Genomic DNA, 18,016 nt, shown 5'->3' on the forward strand with positions numbered 1-18,016 from the left:
TCATATAGTATATACTAAAACAGGTAAATTTTTACCATATGTTAATTTTTAAAATAAGTTTAAAAACTCTTAAGGGACACCTGGTTGGCTCAGTCAATTAAGCATCTACGCTTGATATCAGCTCAGGTCTTGATCTCAGGGTTGTGAGTTCAAGCCCCATGTTGGGCTCCATGCTGGGTATACAGCCTACTTAACAACAACAACAATAACTCTTAAGATGGAATATTTTTAGATCATGAGCTGGGCCTTTGATGATAATGTCCATTTACTGAGCACCTGCTGTGTACCGGGTGCCAGGTTAGATCCTTTTCAGTATGGAGCAATAATAACAAGATACTTACTGAATATTTGCCGTGTCTGGCATTGTCAAAGGGCACACAAACACAGTTATGTCTCCCACCAACTCTGTGAGTTGTGCTAACATCCCAGTTCAACAAGGAGAGTAAGGCATAGAGGGATGGCCAGGGGTTGGAGGCCTCATCACCTGAGAACTATGTCCTGTTTCCCAAGGCACAGCTTGGATTTTGTGGCTCTGCTGAGTGCCACTGGGGAGGACAGAGGAGCATACCTACATACTCAGGACCCCACCCTCGCCCCAGACACTGAAGCCAGTTTAGGGAAGATGAGACCCAAGTCCCAGAGGGCCGCCAACTAGCATGGCTGGCAGATACTGCAGCCCCAGGGGACTCAGCTCACGTAAGCAGGAGCCCAGAGGCCAGGATGCGAAGAGGCTCCCGGGGGCCCTGCTGTTTGCTTGTGCTTCCAGGAGCTGCTGTCCTCTGGGCTTTGGAATGGCAGAGGAAAGGGGATTAGGCCCGCTGTACAGACTGAGAATGTGTGTATGTTGTGGGGAGTCTAAGCTACCCTCCAGAACTGCGCCCTGGAACTATGTGGAGTCACCCTTCCCTGGCCTGCCACTGCTCAGGGTGAAACAAAGTCAGGCTGGAGGCTGCTCCATTAATGTCCCAACGGGACCCAAGGCCATAAAGTGGAGTCAAGAGCAGCCAAAAGGCCTTGACATCACAGCCACATAGCCAGACACTCCCTCATAAGGGAAATAACCTGCTCAAGGGTCCCCTTCAGAGAGGCTGACCACTTGGTGGCATCATCAGGTGAAGCTGCTACCTGCCTCCACCTGCCCCCCCCCCCCCAGGGCCCCTAGGCCTGCCCACTTGGGCTCTGTAAGCATCAAATTGGGCCTCTGGAGGGCTGTGCAGCCCAGGAGCAGATCAAGGCTTCAGAGAGTTCTGCTGCAGGGGCCAATGGGCAACAAACAAGTTGGGAGGGGAGCAGAAAGGAAAGGAGATGTCCTGGTTGGTAAAAATCATAACAACAATGAAAGTAGTCAACTGCTATTAAATGCCACATGCTAGACACTGTGCTGTGTCTGGACATGTACTAATGCCCCATTTTCGAGAGAAATAAACTGAGGTACAGACAGGACAAACAACTTGACTATCAACTATCGGAAGGAGCATTTAAACCTGGGCAGCCAGACTACAAACCTGGACACTAAATCACCGGGTGTCTATCTCTCCCCAGGCAGGCCCGGCATCTCCCTGGGCTCCCTGCCCCACTCCACCTGACTCCTTCGTAGGAGGTGCCAGGCAGCCTTTATGGAAAGGCCTGGCATTTGCTTTGTGAAGGTCATGCAGAGGTTGAGGGCGGGCGCTGGTGTGTGTCTGCCAGGCAGGCGCGTGGTGCCAGGTGACATGGCTGTTTGTAGGGCTGGGTGTGCACAGAGGGTCTGTGTGAGTCAGAGTATATGTGTGCTCAGGGGTACCTGTGTGTATGTAGCTCTCCGTGTGGATTTGTACATCCGAGTATGTCAGTGGGGTCTGGGTGTTCATGGGTGCCTACGTGGATCTGTGTGTCTCTATCTATGTCTGTGAAATCTGTGCGACCTTGTAAGAGTGTACCTGTGTGCCATGCATATATGCTGTGACCGTCCCTGACTCCTGAGTGGGCATGAGGTGTGTTCCTGTGTGTGGCTATGTGTGGGTGGGAACCAGGCCTGGGTGTGTGCCGAGGTGAAAGTGTGTTCCTGGAGGCAGTGCCGTGTACGATGCTGTGTGAAACCAGCATTTCTGTGGCTTGTGTGTCACTGCACCTATGAGTCAACTGTGAGATTCTCTTTTGTGTCCCCACCGGCGAAGAGAACCATGCCTTACATAGTAAACACCAGGTGACCCCGAATACCCTGTGTGGGGGTGTGTCCGTGTTTGGGTCATGTGTAGCTGTGGATGTAGCATGTGTGTGTGTGTGTCCGTGTCTGTGTTATGTGTGTGTACAGGTATCTGAAGGGGCTGGTGGAGGGAAGCAGGAACAAGGCTGGAGTACCCTGAGAATTCTGAGAACTCTTCTTCTCCAGCACTGTCCAGCTGATTCTAAATAACCTCCAGGAGTTCCAGCAGTTCCAACCTACCCTCCCTCCTCCACCCCAGCTTGGTTTTCAGCCTGGCAGCACTAGCGAGGAGGGGGCGGGTAGGACTGGAGTCACAAGCAGGGCCAGAGGGACCTGGCTCCAGGCCGGTGGCCTGGGAGTGGAGCCCAGGTGACGCTGGACACCCATATTTGCTGCCAGGATGAGTGCCAGAAACCCAGGTTTAGGGGCACAAAGTGGGTGAAGGGATCCCATCTTAAATAGAAAGGGGGCAGGACCTAGCACCCCTTTTGAGGGCTATCACCTGCAGGAAGCCCCCAGCAGCACCAAGAATGTTAGGGCCAGGGAAGGGGGTGGGGCTCCAGGCGGACCCTGGAAGCCACTGGGGGACTCCCCAAGGCAGACTGGGCACCCTCTCCCCCCAGCCAGAGCCCTCCATGGCAAAGGAGGGAATTGGCCACAGGCCACCCACCTGACAGATCTGCCTGGAGGGTGCCAACAGGTGTCCTCGTCGCTGAAGAAGTGGACCAGGGACTCGGGGCCCGCCGGGGGCAGTGTCAGGTCAGGGGGCCGGGGCCGAGCCCGGGGCGCTGTACCCGAGCGCATGGGTGCCAAGGACCGTCGGGGCGAGCATGGGAACAGGCGGCACGCTGTGTGGCGCGCGCTGCTCGCAGGCCCGAGGTGTCTGTGGCCACTGGCAGCGCCGCCTCCACACCCGCCCTCCCGGTGACCCCCCCAGGGACGGCCCCGGGCGTTCGGGCGTCTCCGTGTCCCCAGCGCCTGCCTCCTGCGGAACTCTGAGCACACTTCCCGCTTGCCCCCCTCCCTCCGGGCCTGGGGCGCGGGGAGGGGTGTGCCCCGGGCTCCCGATTCCCGGGCTCTGGCCCCGGCCCCCCTCTCCCCCGCTCCCGCCGCGCCTTGCCTCTGGCCCCGCCCTCCCCCCTCCCCACTCTGACGCCAAGCTGGGCCCGCTGGAGCCGCTGGAGCCCTCTGAGCCGCGCGCCCCTGGGGGAAGAGCCTGGCCCGCGCGGGCCTAGTTCGGGGTCCGGTGACAAAAACCCGGGGGAGGGACGACGGATGCGGGGAAAGGGGAGGGGCAGAGACAAGAAAGACAGAAGTGGAGACAGAGACACAGGGAGCAACTTGGGAGGGACTGATTCCCCCCCCACACACCCCGTCCCCGAGGCCACGCGGGGCTCCCGACCCCTCCCCATCTTCTCTCCCCTTCCCAGGCTCTTCCCCGGGTCCAGACGCTGAGCCTGTCCCCGCAGTGTCCTCCCCCAGCACGTCTTTGGACTCAGGTTCCAAACAAGTGCGTGCGGAGCGTTGGGGTTAAGGGGGTAAGCAGAGGATCGTCCCCTGGTTCTGGAGAAGCCCCCAGACCCGGCCGGCTCCCACCTCCCGGCTGTGGATCTCCGATCTCCGTCTCCAAGCGAGACGGGGTGTGGTCTCCAAGCTTCCAGCCCCACGCATCCCACCCCGGGTCTGGCCAGGAAGAGAAAGTCCATTTGCCCTCCGTGCCCGGTGCGCCCAGTAACGTCACCGAGCCTCCTGGCAAGGCAACCCCGGGATGGCAGCGCTGGCCCCATTTCACAGGCCGTTAGCCTGAGGCCGGCAGACCTGAACACACGACCCCAGATCACCCTGGATGGCAGGTTGGCCTCACTCCTCCAGAGCCTGACTGCAGCCTCAGGTCTGCACAGGAAGTGGGAGGAACCTAACGTTTATTGAGTGCCTACTGCATGCCCTATCAGAGGTCTCCACGGCAACCCTGGAGGGCAGGGATGATTTTTATCGCCGTCCTGTGACGGAGGAGGGGAAGTCAGGCTGGGGAGAGCCAGCGAGGAACCCCAGACCCGGCCCGCGCCAGCTGGTTAGGGGAGACTCGAACCCACCGCCACGGGCGCGCACTTACCCTGCCCACGCCTGGCGGCCGAAATCCTGGAAGCTGCGGAGAAGCCGAAGACGCCTGCGGGAAGTTGGGGACGGGATGGCGAAGAAGACTGGCGAGGAGGGCGGCGAACGCAGGCGGCGGGGTGCGCGCGGGACCGGGGGTTCAGGCAGGAACGCCTCGTCCTCGGCGGCCGCCGCCGCCGGGAAGGCCGCCAGCTGCAGTTCGGGGATGCGGCCCAGGCCGTGCGGCCGCGCCATGGCCACAGGGGGCGCGGCCCCCCTCGGCGGGCGCTGGGGAGCAGCGCCGCCCGCCAGCCCCGCGCAGCCCACGCAGGCCGGCCGCCCAGCCCCGGGGCCCGCGGGCCCCACCCCGCCGGCCGCCTCGGCCCTTCCGGCTTCGCTCTGGGGCCGCCCCCGGGGCGGAGCGGGCCGGGGCGCCACGCGGCTGCGGCGGGACGCCCCAATGGCCCCAATGACCGCAGGGGCACCCGCAGTCCCCTTGAGGTCCCTACAGTCGTCGGAAGCGTCTCTACAAACATCTGGGATGTCCCCCAAATCCCTGGGGTGCTCTTACAAACCGCTGTGGCTCTCACAAACCTCAGTGTCGTCCCCAAAGTCCCTCAGATGTCCCCAGGATTCCAGAGACTGTCCCAACTATCCCTGAGGTGTCCCCACAGAACCCCGAGGTACCTCAAATCCCTGAGTTTCCCTCAAAAGCTAGAGGTGCTCTGAGAGGCCCCATGGACTCTGGGACAATCCCTTAGCCCCAGATGTCCCCTACTAGTATCCTCATTGTTACTGATATACCCCCACAAACCCCAGGGCCACCCCGAGAATCTCAGGATGCACCCACAAATGAAACTCCTTCAGATCCCAGGATCACCAGGTTTCTTCAGATGTCCCCCAAATCTCCTAGAGCACCCCCACCATCCCGGAGTCAGGCAGAGACCCCCAAAGCACCCCTAAGAATTTCCCACAGCCACAGAGTATTCCTACAGACCATAAACTGTGCCTCCCAAATTCTAGGATCCCTCACAGATCCTAAGAACGTTTCCACAGTCCCTCGGATGTCCCCCAATCCCTAAATGGCTCCACAGTATTCCTGAGGTGCCCCCATAAGTTCAAAGACAGTGAAATAACCTCAGGGGTTCTTGGGACTCAAGGAGTGTTCCCATAACTATGTAGCTGCCCCCCAAATCCTAGGATACCCCATAGGCACCAGGGGCAACTAGATTCCTCCGCAGTTCCTAGGCTACCTTCCAAAACCAAGATGAACCCACAATTCTTGGGGATACCTCCAGAATGCCCCTCACAGCTTCTGAAACATACCTTATAACTCAGAGACACCGCTAGAAGCTGAGTGTGCTCGCAGCTGCTAGACACTCCTAAGGTTCCCCCAGTCCTGCCACTCCTTAGAGTCTCTGAGGCATCTTAGAATTGGGGCCCTCCACAGCTCATGAGGTGGCCCCAAGAAGCTGACCTCTCCTCAGCAGAGCAGTACAGACCGATAGGGACTTTCTGGGGCTCCTGTGGTGGCATTGCATGCCCAGCCAGTGTGACTCTGTGGGGGGCACATTACCGCCTTTCACAGATGAAGAATAAGACTGAGGAGTTGAAGATTCTAGAACAAAGCTAGCCAGCTGGTTATAATTTCAGAGACTACCCCAACCTACCTTTGGCTCTTTGGGGTTAGGAAGGGGAAGAAACTTGTTTTAGATAAGAAAATTGGAGCAAATCTCTATTTTAGGGCCCTACCTCTGTAAATACCTTTCTTTCTCTACCTGTTGGCTCCCTTGTCTTGGGCCCCAGAATTAGCTGGCCTAGGTTTGAGTCAGGCCTCCAGAACTTCTTAGCCATTTGACTTTGGGCCAGTCATTTCACTAAGCCTCAGTTTTCCCACCTGTAAAATTGGCATAATGATACTATGCATCTCATGGGTGGACATGTAAAAAAAAAAAAGGCTCACAAAGCATTTGGGGATAGTAAAGCATTCACTGAATGTTAGCTATGATTACCTGACAAAACATGTTTTTGGAGAGCTTGTAATGTGCAAGCCACTGTACTCGCCACAGGGTACAGATGATGATGATGATGAGGAAGATGATGACGATGGTGGTGATGACAGCAACTAGCCTTCAGAATGCCTCCTGGACATTCAGCACCTCTAGTTCTGATCTCATTTAATCCTCATAAAATACCTGCAAAGTGATATGTTGTTGTCCCCATTTTACAGATGGGAAAACTGAGTCTTGGAGAGAAACAAGCTGCTCAAGGTCACACAGCCAATGAGTGTCTGAGTCAGGCTCTACACCAGTGTTTGCCACCCTTTATTTCATTATCCCCAACACTGCCCCAAGGAATAGCTTGCTTGGACAGTCCTTCTCTATGAATAGCCTTCTCTATGAAATGTCACAGCCACTCATACACAGGTATACCTCAGAAATATTGCAGGTTTGGCTCCAGATCATTCCAATAAAGTGAACATCACAACTAAGCGAGCCAGATGAATTTTGTGGTTTCCCAGTGCATATAAAAGTCATGTTTATACTACACTGGTGTCTACACTAAGTGTGCAATAGCCCTACGTCTAAAAATATGTACATACCTTAATTTAAAAATACTTCATTGTTAAAAAATGCTGACCATCATCTGAGCTTTCAACGAGTCATAATCTCTGCTGGTGCAGGGTCTTGCCCCAATGTTGATGGTTGCTGACCGATCAGGGTGATTGTGGTAATCTCTTAAAATAAGAAAACAAGGGATCCCTGGGTGGCGCAGTGGTTTGGCGCCTGCCTTTGGCCCAGGGCGGGATCCTGGAGACCCAGGATCGAATCCCACATCGGGCTCCCGGTGCATGGAGCCTGCTTCTCCCTCTGCCTCTCTCTCTCTCTCTCTGTGTGTGACTATCATACATAAATAAAAATTAAAAAAGAAAACAATAAAGTTCCCACATGGATTGAGTTTTGCTTTTAGGAGCAATTGCAGTGTCTCTATAGTGTATGATGCTGTTCTATAGCATTTCACCGGATTCTTTCAAAATTGAAGTGAATCTTCTTAAATCTTGCCACTGCTTTATCAACTATATGTAATATTCTAAAATCTTGTCATTCAACAATCTTCACAGCATCTTCACCAGAAGCAGATTCCACCTGGAGAAACCTCAGGCTTGGTTCATCCATAACAAGCCACTCGTCTTCCATTCCAGTTTGATCATGAGATTGCAGCAATGGGGACCCATCTTCAGGCTCACCTCCTAATTCTACTTCTCTTGCTGTTCCCACCACATGTGCAGTTGCTTCCTCCCCTGAAGTCTGGGACCCCTCAAAGTCATCCATGAGGGTTGGGATCCACTTCTTCCAAACTCCTGTGCTTGTCAAAATTTTGACCTCTTCCCATGAGTCAGAATGTTCATAACGGCATTTAGGACGGTGAATCCTTTCCGGAAGGTGTTTGATCCCTTTTGCTCAGATCCATCAGAGGAGTCACTGTCCACAGCAGCTATAGCTTTATGAAATGTATTTCTCAAATAATAGGACTTGAAAGTCAAAAATTACTCCTTAATCCGTGAGCTGGAGAATGAATGTTGTGTCAGCAGGCATGAAAACAACATTAATCTCACTACATCTCTGTCAGAGCTCATCAGTGGCCAGGTGTATTATCAGTGAGCAGTAATATTTTGAAAGGAACCTTTTTCTTTCTTTTCTTTCTTTCTTTCTTTCTTTCTTTCTTTCTTTTTTCTTAGCAATCAGTCTAGATAGTGGGTTTAAAATATTCAGTAAACCATGTTTTAAACAGAGGTGCTGGGACACCTGGGTAGCTCAGCGGTGGCTGCCCTTGGCTCAGGGTGTGATTCCGGGGTCCGGGATTGAGTCCCACGTTGGGCTCCTTGCAGGGAGCCTGCTTCTCCCTCCGCCTGTGTCTCGGCCTTTCTCTCTGTGTGTCTCGTGAATAAATAAATTTAAAATCTTTTAAAATTTTTCTTAAAAAACCCAAAACACAGAGGTGCTGTCATCCAGGCTTTGTTGTTCCATTTACTTTTTTTTTTTTTTTAAGATTTTATCTATTCATGAGAGACACAGAGACAGGCAGAGACACAGGCAGAGGGAGAAGCAAGCTCCATGCAGGGAGCCTGATGTGGGACTGGATCCTGGGGTCTCCAGGATCACACCCTGGGCTGAAGGCAGCACTACACCACTGAGCCAACAGGGCTGCCCTGTTGTTCCATTTTCAAAGCAGATAGGAGAGGTTTAGCATAATTCTTAAGGGCCCTGGGATTTTCAGGATGGTAATTGAACATTAGCTTTAACTTAAAGTCACTAACCGCATTAACTCTGTCCTTTTAGGCTCTGAAGCCAGGTACTGACTTCTCCTCTCTAGCTATTAAAGTCCTGGATGGCATCTTCCAATAGAAGGCTGCTTTGACTACATTGAAAATGTGCTTAGGGCAGCCACCTTCGCTAATTATCTTAGCCCAGGCTTCTGGATAACTTGCTGCAGCTGCTGCATCAGTACCTTTGCTTTTATATAATAGAAATGGCTTCTTTCCTTAAACCTCACGAACCAACCCTCCGGTAGCTTCAAACTGGTTTGCAGCTTCCTCACCTCCCTCAGCCTCCACAGAACTGAAGAGAGTGAGGGCCTTGCTCTGGATTAGGCTTTGGCTTAAGGGAGTGTTGTGGCTCATTTGATCTATCGAGACCACTTGAACTTTCACCAAATCATCAGTAACGCTGTTTTGCTTTCTTAACATCCTTGTGTTCCCTGGAGCGGCACCCTTAATTTCTTTCAAGACTTCTCCTTTGCATTCACAACCTGGCTAACCCGTACGTACGAGAGGCCTAGCTTCTGGTCTGTCTCAGCTTCCAATATGCCTTCTTCATTAAGCTTAATCATATCTGGCTTTTGATTGGAATCGAGACACTTGCGTGACTCTTCCTTTCACTTGAACACTTAGAGGCCATCAGGGTGATTAATTGGCCGAATTTTAATATTGCCGTGTCTCAGGCGCAAGGAAAGGGAGACCTGGGAAGCAGTTGGATGGTGGAGCAGTCAAAATACACACACATACACACACACACACACACACACACACACACACGACACGCATCTATTTAGTTTGCCGACTTCTATAGGCTCAGTTCATGGTACTCCAAAATGACTACCCCAATAACATCAAATTGATCACACATGACCACAATAAATATAACGATGAAAAAGTTTGAAACTTGCAAGAATGATCAAAATGTGACCTACAGAAACAAAGTGAGCAAATGCTATTGGGAAAATGCGCCAATGGACTTGTTCAACGCAGAGTTGCCACAAGCCTTCAATTTGTAAAAAAATGCAGAATCTGGGGGTCCCTGGGTGGCGCAGCGGTTTAGCGCCTGCCTTTGGCCCAGGGCGCGATCCTGGAGACCCGGGATCGAATCCCACGTCGGGCTCCCGGTGCATGGAGCCTGCTTCTCCCTCTGCCTGTGTCTCTGCCTCTCTATCTGTGTGACTGTCATAAATAAATAAAAATTTAAAAAAAAAGACAAAAAAAATGCAGAATCTGTGAAGTGTAATGAGGCGAGGTATGCCTGTACTGCATATCTGCTTGTGTGCATATGGGGCTTTATAGATAAATATAAGTTGTTTTATTTTTCCTACATACATCCACCCAAGAACCAATTTTCGCCCCTTGGAGGTGATAACACCTTGTTGGGAATGCAGGGTTTCCCAATCTTGGCACTACTGACATTTAAGGCCAGATAATCCTCTGTCCACTAGTAGCCAGTAGCACCCCCCTCAATCATTAAAATGTCTCCAGCCGAGGCGCCTGGGTGGCTCAGTTGGTTAAGCGTCTGCCTTGGGTTTAGGTCATGATCCTAGGGTCCCAGGACAGAGCCTCACATCGAGCCTCATATGGAGCCCCACATCAGGCCCCTGCTCAGTGGGGAGCCTGTTTCTCCATCTCCTTCTGCTGCTCCCCCCTGCTTGTGCTCTCTCACTCTCTGTGTCAAATAAATAAATAAAATCCTTTCAAAAAAAAATGTCAAAATTAAAAAAAAAAAAAGGGGGATCCCTGGGTGGCGCAGCGGTTTAGCGCCTGCCTTTGGCCCAGGGCGCGATCCTGGAGGCCCAGGATCGAATCCCACGTCGGGCTCCCGGTGCATGGAGCCTGCTTCTCACTCTGCCTGTGTCTCTGCCTCTCTCTCTCTCTGTGTGTGTGACTATCATAAATAAATAAAAATTTTAAAAAAATGTCTTCAGGCATTGTGTCATACATGTCCCTGGAGGCCAGAATCACTTTCAAGTGAAAATTCCTGGTCTAAAAGCACAAAGACCCTTGCACTGGCCACTGGGACCCCTAGGTCCAGGTACAAAACAGAAAGGAAGAGCATTCTCGTTTACCTGCCCTTAGGCTCCCCTCCATTGTTTTGCTGACTCCTCAGGACAGACTTTGGAAATAAGGTTCTGAATTGGCCTGTTTCAGAGACAGGGTATCTGAGGCCCAGGAAGGGGAAGTGACATGGCCAGGGTCACCCAGACTGGAAAAAGCAGAGCTAGATGATGATGTCCAGTTCTCTGACTCCAGAGACTGGGATTTTAGCCACTAGGCTACACAGGCCTTTCATGGTTCAGTCTCCTCCCAGCTCAGTGACTTTTGTCCTTTCCTAAAAAGCCAGAGATAACCTAAGGCCTAAAGCCAATGCTGACCATAGCCTGTAAGGCCCTACGTGAGCGCCCTGTCACTTCCCTGCCTCATTTCCTTCTACTCATCTCTTGCTCACTCTGCCTCTGCCACACTTGCCACCCCTCTGCTTTTCCCCTCACATAACAGATTGGCTCCTACCCCAGAACCTTTGAACTGGCTGTTCCCTCTGCTTGTCACCGTCTTCCCTTAGGCTCACTTCACATCTGATGTTACTCCATTTAGGTCTGTACTAAAATTTCACCTCTTCACAGAGCCCTTCCTTGATCTCAGGGTCCCTCTTTTCTTCCTGTCCCATGTGTCACCAGAATTATCACATGCCTTTACTTGTTATTTCTTTCTCATCTACTAGCTTGAGAACTCCAGGACAGCAGGGACTGGGGGTCTGTCTCATTCCTTGCCACAGCCTGAAGAGGCTCAATCACTGCCCGTGGAATCAAAGGCTCAGGTAGGCAAATCCTTTCCTCAGGGCCCACAGCAAGTCAAGGGCCAAGGCTGGATTGGAGCTCTTACTCAGGAGTGAAGATAGTGGGCTCAGATGCCCCCCCAAACTCTGTCCTCACCCTGTCCCCCCAGCACCAAAGCCCTACCTCCAACTCAGAGGAGCCTGCCAGTCAATCTGTGACTAGTGAAGGAAGGAGGGGTGTGCCCTCGCAGCCAGAGCCCAGGATTGTGGTTTGGAGGACACCCCCATTTTGTCTGCCGACAACGTCAGAGAGATGCACTTTGCAGAAGCGCAGTTCTCCAAACACCAGCTCCTGGCTGCCCGGCCCCAAGGTCAGCCATCTGAGCCTTACCACAGCCCCGGGGGCGGGCAGATCTTATGCACGCGGGTTTAGTAAGAACACTGAGGCCCAGGGGGGCATGATGGTGGGCTCCTAGTCCCACAGCGAGTCAGGGGGCAGGGCTACAACCTGATTCTCACCCACCCATCTGGAGTCCAGGAGACCTGGGTTTTAACCCCAACTCGCTGTGCGACCTTGGGCAAGTCACTTCTGTTTCCTCGGCAGGAATAGCGAGCCAGAGACGCAGGGGTTAGCACGCGGGGCGGTGTTGCGAGGCCCTGGCTGGGACAGGGGCGGCGGCAGCCAGGAGCGCGGAGGTGAGCCGGGAACTCCGCGTGCCCAACTTCTCCGCCAAGTTGCTCTGCGTCCGCCAGGCGGCCGTCTCCACTGCGCTCGGCTGGACCGGCAGAGCCGCCTGGTCCCGCCCGGGGAGGGCCGGGACCTCCCCCGCAGCCTGCGGCCGGCCGGCCTGGCGCCCACTCTCCGAGGCGCTCGATATGCAGGAAATAATAACCTGGGGCGCCCGGCAGTGGCGGCGGCGACTGTGCCCCGCTCGGGGACTGGAGTCCCGCCGAGGCGGGTCCGCACTCGGAACGCGCACACAGCCTGTGCCTTTCTCGTCCCCCAGCAGAGGGCGCGCGGAGGGAGGGGCGCGCGGAGGGACCCGCTCCCAGTGCACAGCCAGGGATACGCGAGAGCCAGAGAGGAGGGGAGGCGCGGACCCGAGTGGAGACACAGGCCACGGGCCAGAGAGAGACCCCAGTTCGGCGGCCTCCGCCCCTTCCTGGGGTCCCGCGGCGCCTCCCCGGGCGGGAAGAGTTTGCGGAGACAGAGGGGCACGGGGCGGGGTGGGGGGTAGAGGCCGGTACGTTGGCCCCGCCCCCAATTCAGGCAAGCCCCCCCCCCCCGCCCCCACTACCATCGCACTCTTTCTCTTCCTCCAGCTCCATCTGCCTCTTGACAGATCGTTGTGGTGCCGTGACTCAGCCCCGCAGGGCGCCAGGAGCACAGGCTCATACATCCCCAGGTCTGGAGGGGGTTTGTGGATGCCATCTCAGATGGAGGGCAGTGCCCTCTCTCTGGGGGTTCCTGTGACTCAAGTCTAGGGCTGTCTGGATCCCCTTTTTGGTGGCTGCAGGAACTGCAACGTGGGTAGCACTGGAACGCCCTGTGTGCACTCAGAGAACCCCCTTTCTGGAGAAACAGGCTGGCAGAAAGCCCATTCTAAGCAGCAAGGTTCCCACTGGAGGCCTCTCAGTTCCCCCTTCCTCCTTCTGCCTAAGGGTGGGGGGAGGACGCTGGCACCCATGCCTTCCCTCTGGCCGAAGCCCCTGGAGGCTACACAGGCCCACAGTGAAACAGAAACCTGAGCCCTGAAGGGATGTGGTTGAGGTTCCCGTTTTTTCTTCCCACCGTGGAGGAGCAGGGTCTATGCAAGCCCCACCTCCTCTCCTGAGTCCAGGTCCCTGAGTGACTATCTACTGAGCACTCACTGTGTTAAGCCCTTTACACACATCCCCAATCTCACAGAAGTCACAAACACACACACCACCACCACCACCACCACCCCTGCTGCGGGCAACAGAGCAGTGCCAACAGCCCCACTTTACAGATGGGGAAACTGAGGCAAGGAGAGGGCAAGACATGTGCTAGGACCCCAGGCATCAGACAGCCGGGTGTTGGGATCTCAGCTTTGCCATCTCCTGCTTGTGTGAGCTTGGGCATGTAGGAGGGATGTTTTGCTCCTCTGGGCCCCAGTCTGTCCAACAGGAATACCTGCTGAGGCACTGGAAACCCAAGATGAGGGGAGCCTGAGAGTGAGCCATTAGAAGATGGATACCACTAAGATAATGATGATTATTACCACTCAGCCACTGTCCCCAGAGAGTCAGCACCCCAGAGACCAAGGCAGGGGGAGTCCCTGAGGCCTTTAAAAGGAAGCAGGCCCAGCTCCTCCCCGCAGTACCCCACTCCTTCATTGGTCTCTTAGGACAGTGACCTGAGCCAGTTTGGCGCAGCCCCCGGTCTTGGCATTTCCTGTTGATTCCAGCTTTTGTTTTTCTTCAGCTTCTCTCCAGTTCCCTCTGGGAGATAGCAGGCTGTGTGTTTTGGGCCCTGACACTTGCTTCCTGCCTGGGGGCTGAGGCTGGAGCTGGGGAGTGGGTGGGAGTGGTTTGTGAGGTCGTAGGGCTGGCTAGAAACCCCTAGAGAGAGCAAGGACTGTAGGATCACAGCCTAGAGGGGGAACTCCGGGAGTGAGAGGCCGGAATCTGATGGGGAGTGAGAGGCCGAATCTGATCGTCTTAGCGACGTCCCAAGCAGAGGGGCACCCACGGGGGTCAGACAAAGCACAAAGTCAAAGCTCTCAGTCATGCATGTCACCAGAGCACACACAGACCCCTGAGCAACACTGGAGCAGATACTGTAACGAGAAACATGGGGTGGTTAGAGGTCAGTACACCAGGCAGCCAGGAGCACACCCCAGAAGTCAGACGACTCCCGGACACAGGGAACAGAGGCAGCTGAGAGCACGCCAGTGTCTCTATCGGCATCCCTGGGAGCACAGACAGTACCGCTGACAACCACTGTCCCAGAATGTACACATCACAGAGCCACCATCACTGCCTTCCAGGAGTACATACTGTCACAATCAGTGCCTCAAGAGCACACGCAGTCACTGTCACAATCGTTGTCCCGGAAGCACAGTCACATAATCATGGTGCTGGGTGCTCACACGGTCATATTGTCACAATTCCTGTGACCCTTCAGTACACAAGTCATATTGTCATGATTACTGTCCTGGAAGCCTACACTGTGTCACAACTACACTGTCCTGAAGCACACGCAGTCATGCTGCCACAATCACTGTCTCAGAAGCACATATGGTTCCACTGCCATAATCACTGTCCCTGGAGCACACATAATCCCATGTCACAGTCACAGGACCCCAGAAGCCCAGGCAGAGCATGTAGCTAAGGCAGACACAGCTAGTCTACCCCAACAGCCGGAGCCAACCCAGGTCAGTGAGAGGATGCCATCAGAGCCAGTCCAACGCCACCCCTCACTAACACTGTCTGCTCCTGGAGGCAGGGATTCCCTTACCCTGTGCGAGGACTGTGCACCCTCTGGGCACTGTTACTCCCTCTGGGCAGCTACTGAACCCTAACACTCCTGCCCAGAGAGGGAGCCCCAACCCAGCACACAGACCTCAGTGCTCCCTGATGAGGCTCCCCCTAGATGTCTGACCCGAGCTGCTTAAGCGTGAGTCTTCCATTGCCCCCCCCATACAGTCCTCCTTTCCCTAGAAGAACCCCAAGAGCCCCTCGGTCTGGAGGAAACATCGTGAACCTAGGAGGCACCACCGACAGTCCCCTCGAGGTCGTCGACAAACATAGTGAATCCAGCTGCCAGTACAGTGCCCCCGGGAAAGTCCCTTCAAGTACCCTGCGCTGTCAACAACTATGGTACAGACTCCCAAAGCTGCAGCCCTCAACCAAGCCGCCGTTAATACAACACGCAGCATGGCGCCCCCTAAGTTGATCCCAGGACCAGCTTCAGTGGGAAGGGTGCTCGTACACAAGGAGCCACCAGGGTCGCGTCCCGGACGCCCCCACAGTAGAACTCCCCCCACCTCCACACCCCCGCCAGTCACTCGGACTCCACCCGCAGCGCAGCGCCCCCTGCGGTCAGCGGGGCGAGTTGCGTCCTCTCTGCGCGCCTATCCGCTCCACGCGCGTCTGCAGCCCGGAGTCTTACCGCCTGCAGCTGCCTCCGCTCGCGCCGCCGCTGCCGGTGCCGGTACCGTGGAAGGACGAGGGCCAGGACATGCGGGAAGTGCGCAGGCCGGGCCGGTCGCCGGTGTCCACGGCGTCGGCGCGCTCTATGGGCCGGTGTGGCGGCCGCTCGGGCTCTGCGCGCTCCGCGCTGTCGGAGTAGCCGCGCTGCTGGATACGAATGGGGGTCCGCGGCTGCCGCCACAGGTGCTGGGGGGGCGGCTTCAGGGTGGCCTGGCCCTCCCGGGGCCCAGGCAGAGACAGAGACAGGCTCCTCTCCGAGGGGGCGGCCGGGGGCTCCATGGCGCCGACCCCCTCCTGCGCCCCGGGGGGCCCCGGCCTCTCCGAGCTTCACCCTGCTCAGCGGCGGCGCGCTAGCCGACGCGCCCGAGGGCCCGCGGGTGCGCCCGGCCTCGGTGGGGCCATGGCGCCCCGGGGACAGACCCGGGGGCGCTACGGGCCGATCGCCCCCGGGGCCGGGCGCCGCGGCTTTCTGTCGGCGGCTGGCGCTCCGCTCGGCGCCCGGCAGCGCTCTCCGCGCTCGGCACCCCGCTCCGCGCCAGCCCCGGCTCCCCCGCCCCGTCCCGCCCCTCCCCGCCCCCCGCCCGCCGCTCTGTCAGCGCCGCCCCCCTCCTCCTCCTCCGTCCGGGCCAGTGGGGGGCAGCCACCCAAGGAGGGGGGCCCTCCCGCCCACGCAGAGCCCCGCTCCCGGAGGGGAGGGGGCGCCGGAACTCGGCTCTCTCCTGAGCGCCCTGCCTAGCCGCGGCGTGCACGGGAAAGAAGGAGTTAAACGGTTAATCCGATCAGGAACGAGACACCCGACTGGTTGCCGGTGTGTCAGTCAGTCCGTCCATCACGGCGGGGGCGGAGCCCGATGCTGGCGTGTCCTCGCCGCTGCCTCAGGCCGGGGGGAGCGCGTGGGGAGTGGTCCCGGGGCCGCCGACGCGGGCTCTGCGGCTGGCAGCGGCGACGTTCGGGGATTCTCCTGTTGGTGGGTCGGAGGGTGGTGATGGCGCGTGCCCAGGGCGGGATGTGCGCGCACGTGGCCCCTTCCGAGGGTTGTCTGTGTTTTCGGTGTCGGCTGGAAGTGTGTGCGCGCACGTGGTTGGCTGCTGCGGTCTGCCTGTTTCTCTGGATTTCGCTGTGTGTGTATCTGTGGGTCTGTGGGTGAAGGATGTGTGCGCACGTGTGCTGCTTGTTTGGAGGGTGTGCGCCGCTGTGGGGTCTGTTCTGGCGGCCTGGGGCTGTGCATGTGTACCCACGCGTTTGGGTGTGTATTGTGGTCGGTCCGCGCTTGCGGAGTTGTGCAGGCAATTTGGCTGTTTGACTGTGGTGTCTGAGGGAGTCTGTATGTGTTGGTGTGTGTGTGTGTGTGTGTGTGTGTGTGTGTGTGTGTGTGTGGTCGGCTTGAGGGCCGCTTTGGGGTGTTTCTGGGGTGTGTCCCTTTGGTTCCCGTGTGGCTCCAGGAGGACACCGCGGCTGCCCGCCCACCGCTCTGTGCGTCGCTGCCTCTTGCAGAGCGCTTCCGCAGGAGGTAAACTGAGGCAGGTCTCCGGCAGCCGCGGGATGCACCCCCATGCCCTTTTCAGGCGAGTAAACAGCCGCGCCTCCTCCCCGCGGCCCCCGCCAGCAGAGCCCCCCTTCCGGCACCTAAATCGGGAGTCGCCGTGACTCACGCTCCCGCCTCCCCCAGCGCCGCGCCGAGCGAGCGAGCGGAGAGCGAGCGGGATCCGAGCGCCACCCTCCCCCCATCTCTGCCGCCCCGGCCGCGACGGAGCCCTGGCGGTGGCCGGGCTTTGGGAGCGCGATCGCCGGGGCGCCCCACCCCCGGGGCCGACGCGCGCTCGGACTCTAAACGGCTCTGATGCGCGTCCCCGGAACCAGGTCCCCGCCCCCGCGCGCCCCCTCCACGGACTCCCCAGGGCAGGCCGTGCCGTCTGCCACCGCCCTCCTCCCTCCCGCGCCCCCAGCACTGTTGTTATAAAAAAAAAAAAAAAAAAGCGGCCGTCTCCAACCCCCACAGCCGCTTTTCTCCCCGCCCGAGGGGGCTCCGGGCGTGGGCGAACGCGGAGCAAGAACCCGCCCCGCATTAACAGCCGCGGGGTATCCCAGAAGCCAGAGCTGTGTCTCCCACTTCTCTCAGGGACCCTCCACCTCCCCCCGCAGTATAGACTCAAAACGGTTTCTAGGGGATTGGCAAGGACTGCGATTCCCCCCCCCCCCGCCCACCCAGATCATTTGAGGGTCCTGGACTCGACCAAATTCTTGGGGGAAGGTGGAGACTATAGGATTGGCCGGAGCTCAGGGTGGGTAACAAGGGATGGGGGGGCGGAGGAGAGAGGGGTGGACCACAGCGGGGTGGGGGTGGGGCGGTTTGCAGAAGAAGGCCGCAAGGCTGTGGGCTAGGGCTGGTGTTTGGAACTCTGGTCTGAAACTGGGATAGACCAGGTTGGACCTGAACCTGGAAGAGGGTAGAAGGATTTGGGGG

General features: G+C 56.8%; 1 protein-coding gene across 3 annotated transcripts in view; it reads right to left on the minus strand.

The window, feature by feature from the left end:
• Positions 1 to 16,037, minus strand: part of PDE4A (phosphodiesterase 4A) — a 43,016-nt gene extending 26,979 nt beyond the window's left edge. Inside the window, exon 1 of one of the 3 annotated variants that reach the window (XM_055344595.1) lies at positions 15,512 to 16,037. In XM_055344595.1, coding sequence (XP_055200570.1) covers positions 15,512 to 15,831 — 320 coding nt within the window. In that variant the 5' untranslated portion in view covers positions 15,832 to 16,037. Of the gene's footprint in view, positions 1 to 2,855; positions 3,005 to 4,298; positions 4,578 to 15,511 lie in introns of those variants that run through there. The other 2 variants (XM_055344596.1, XM_055344597.1) reach the window with 2 other exon arrangements.
• Between the last annotated feature and the right edge of the window lie 1,979 nt (positions 16,038 to 18,016).

Source organism: Nyctereutes procyonoides, unplaced genomic scaffold (genome assembly GCF_905146905.1).
Source record: "Nyctereutes procyonoides isolate TBG_1078 unplaced genomic scaffold, NYPRO_anot_genome, whole genome shotgun sequence".
NCBI lineage: Eukaryota > Metazoa > Chordata > Mammalia > Carnivora > Canidae > Nyctereutes > Nyctereutes procyonoides.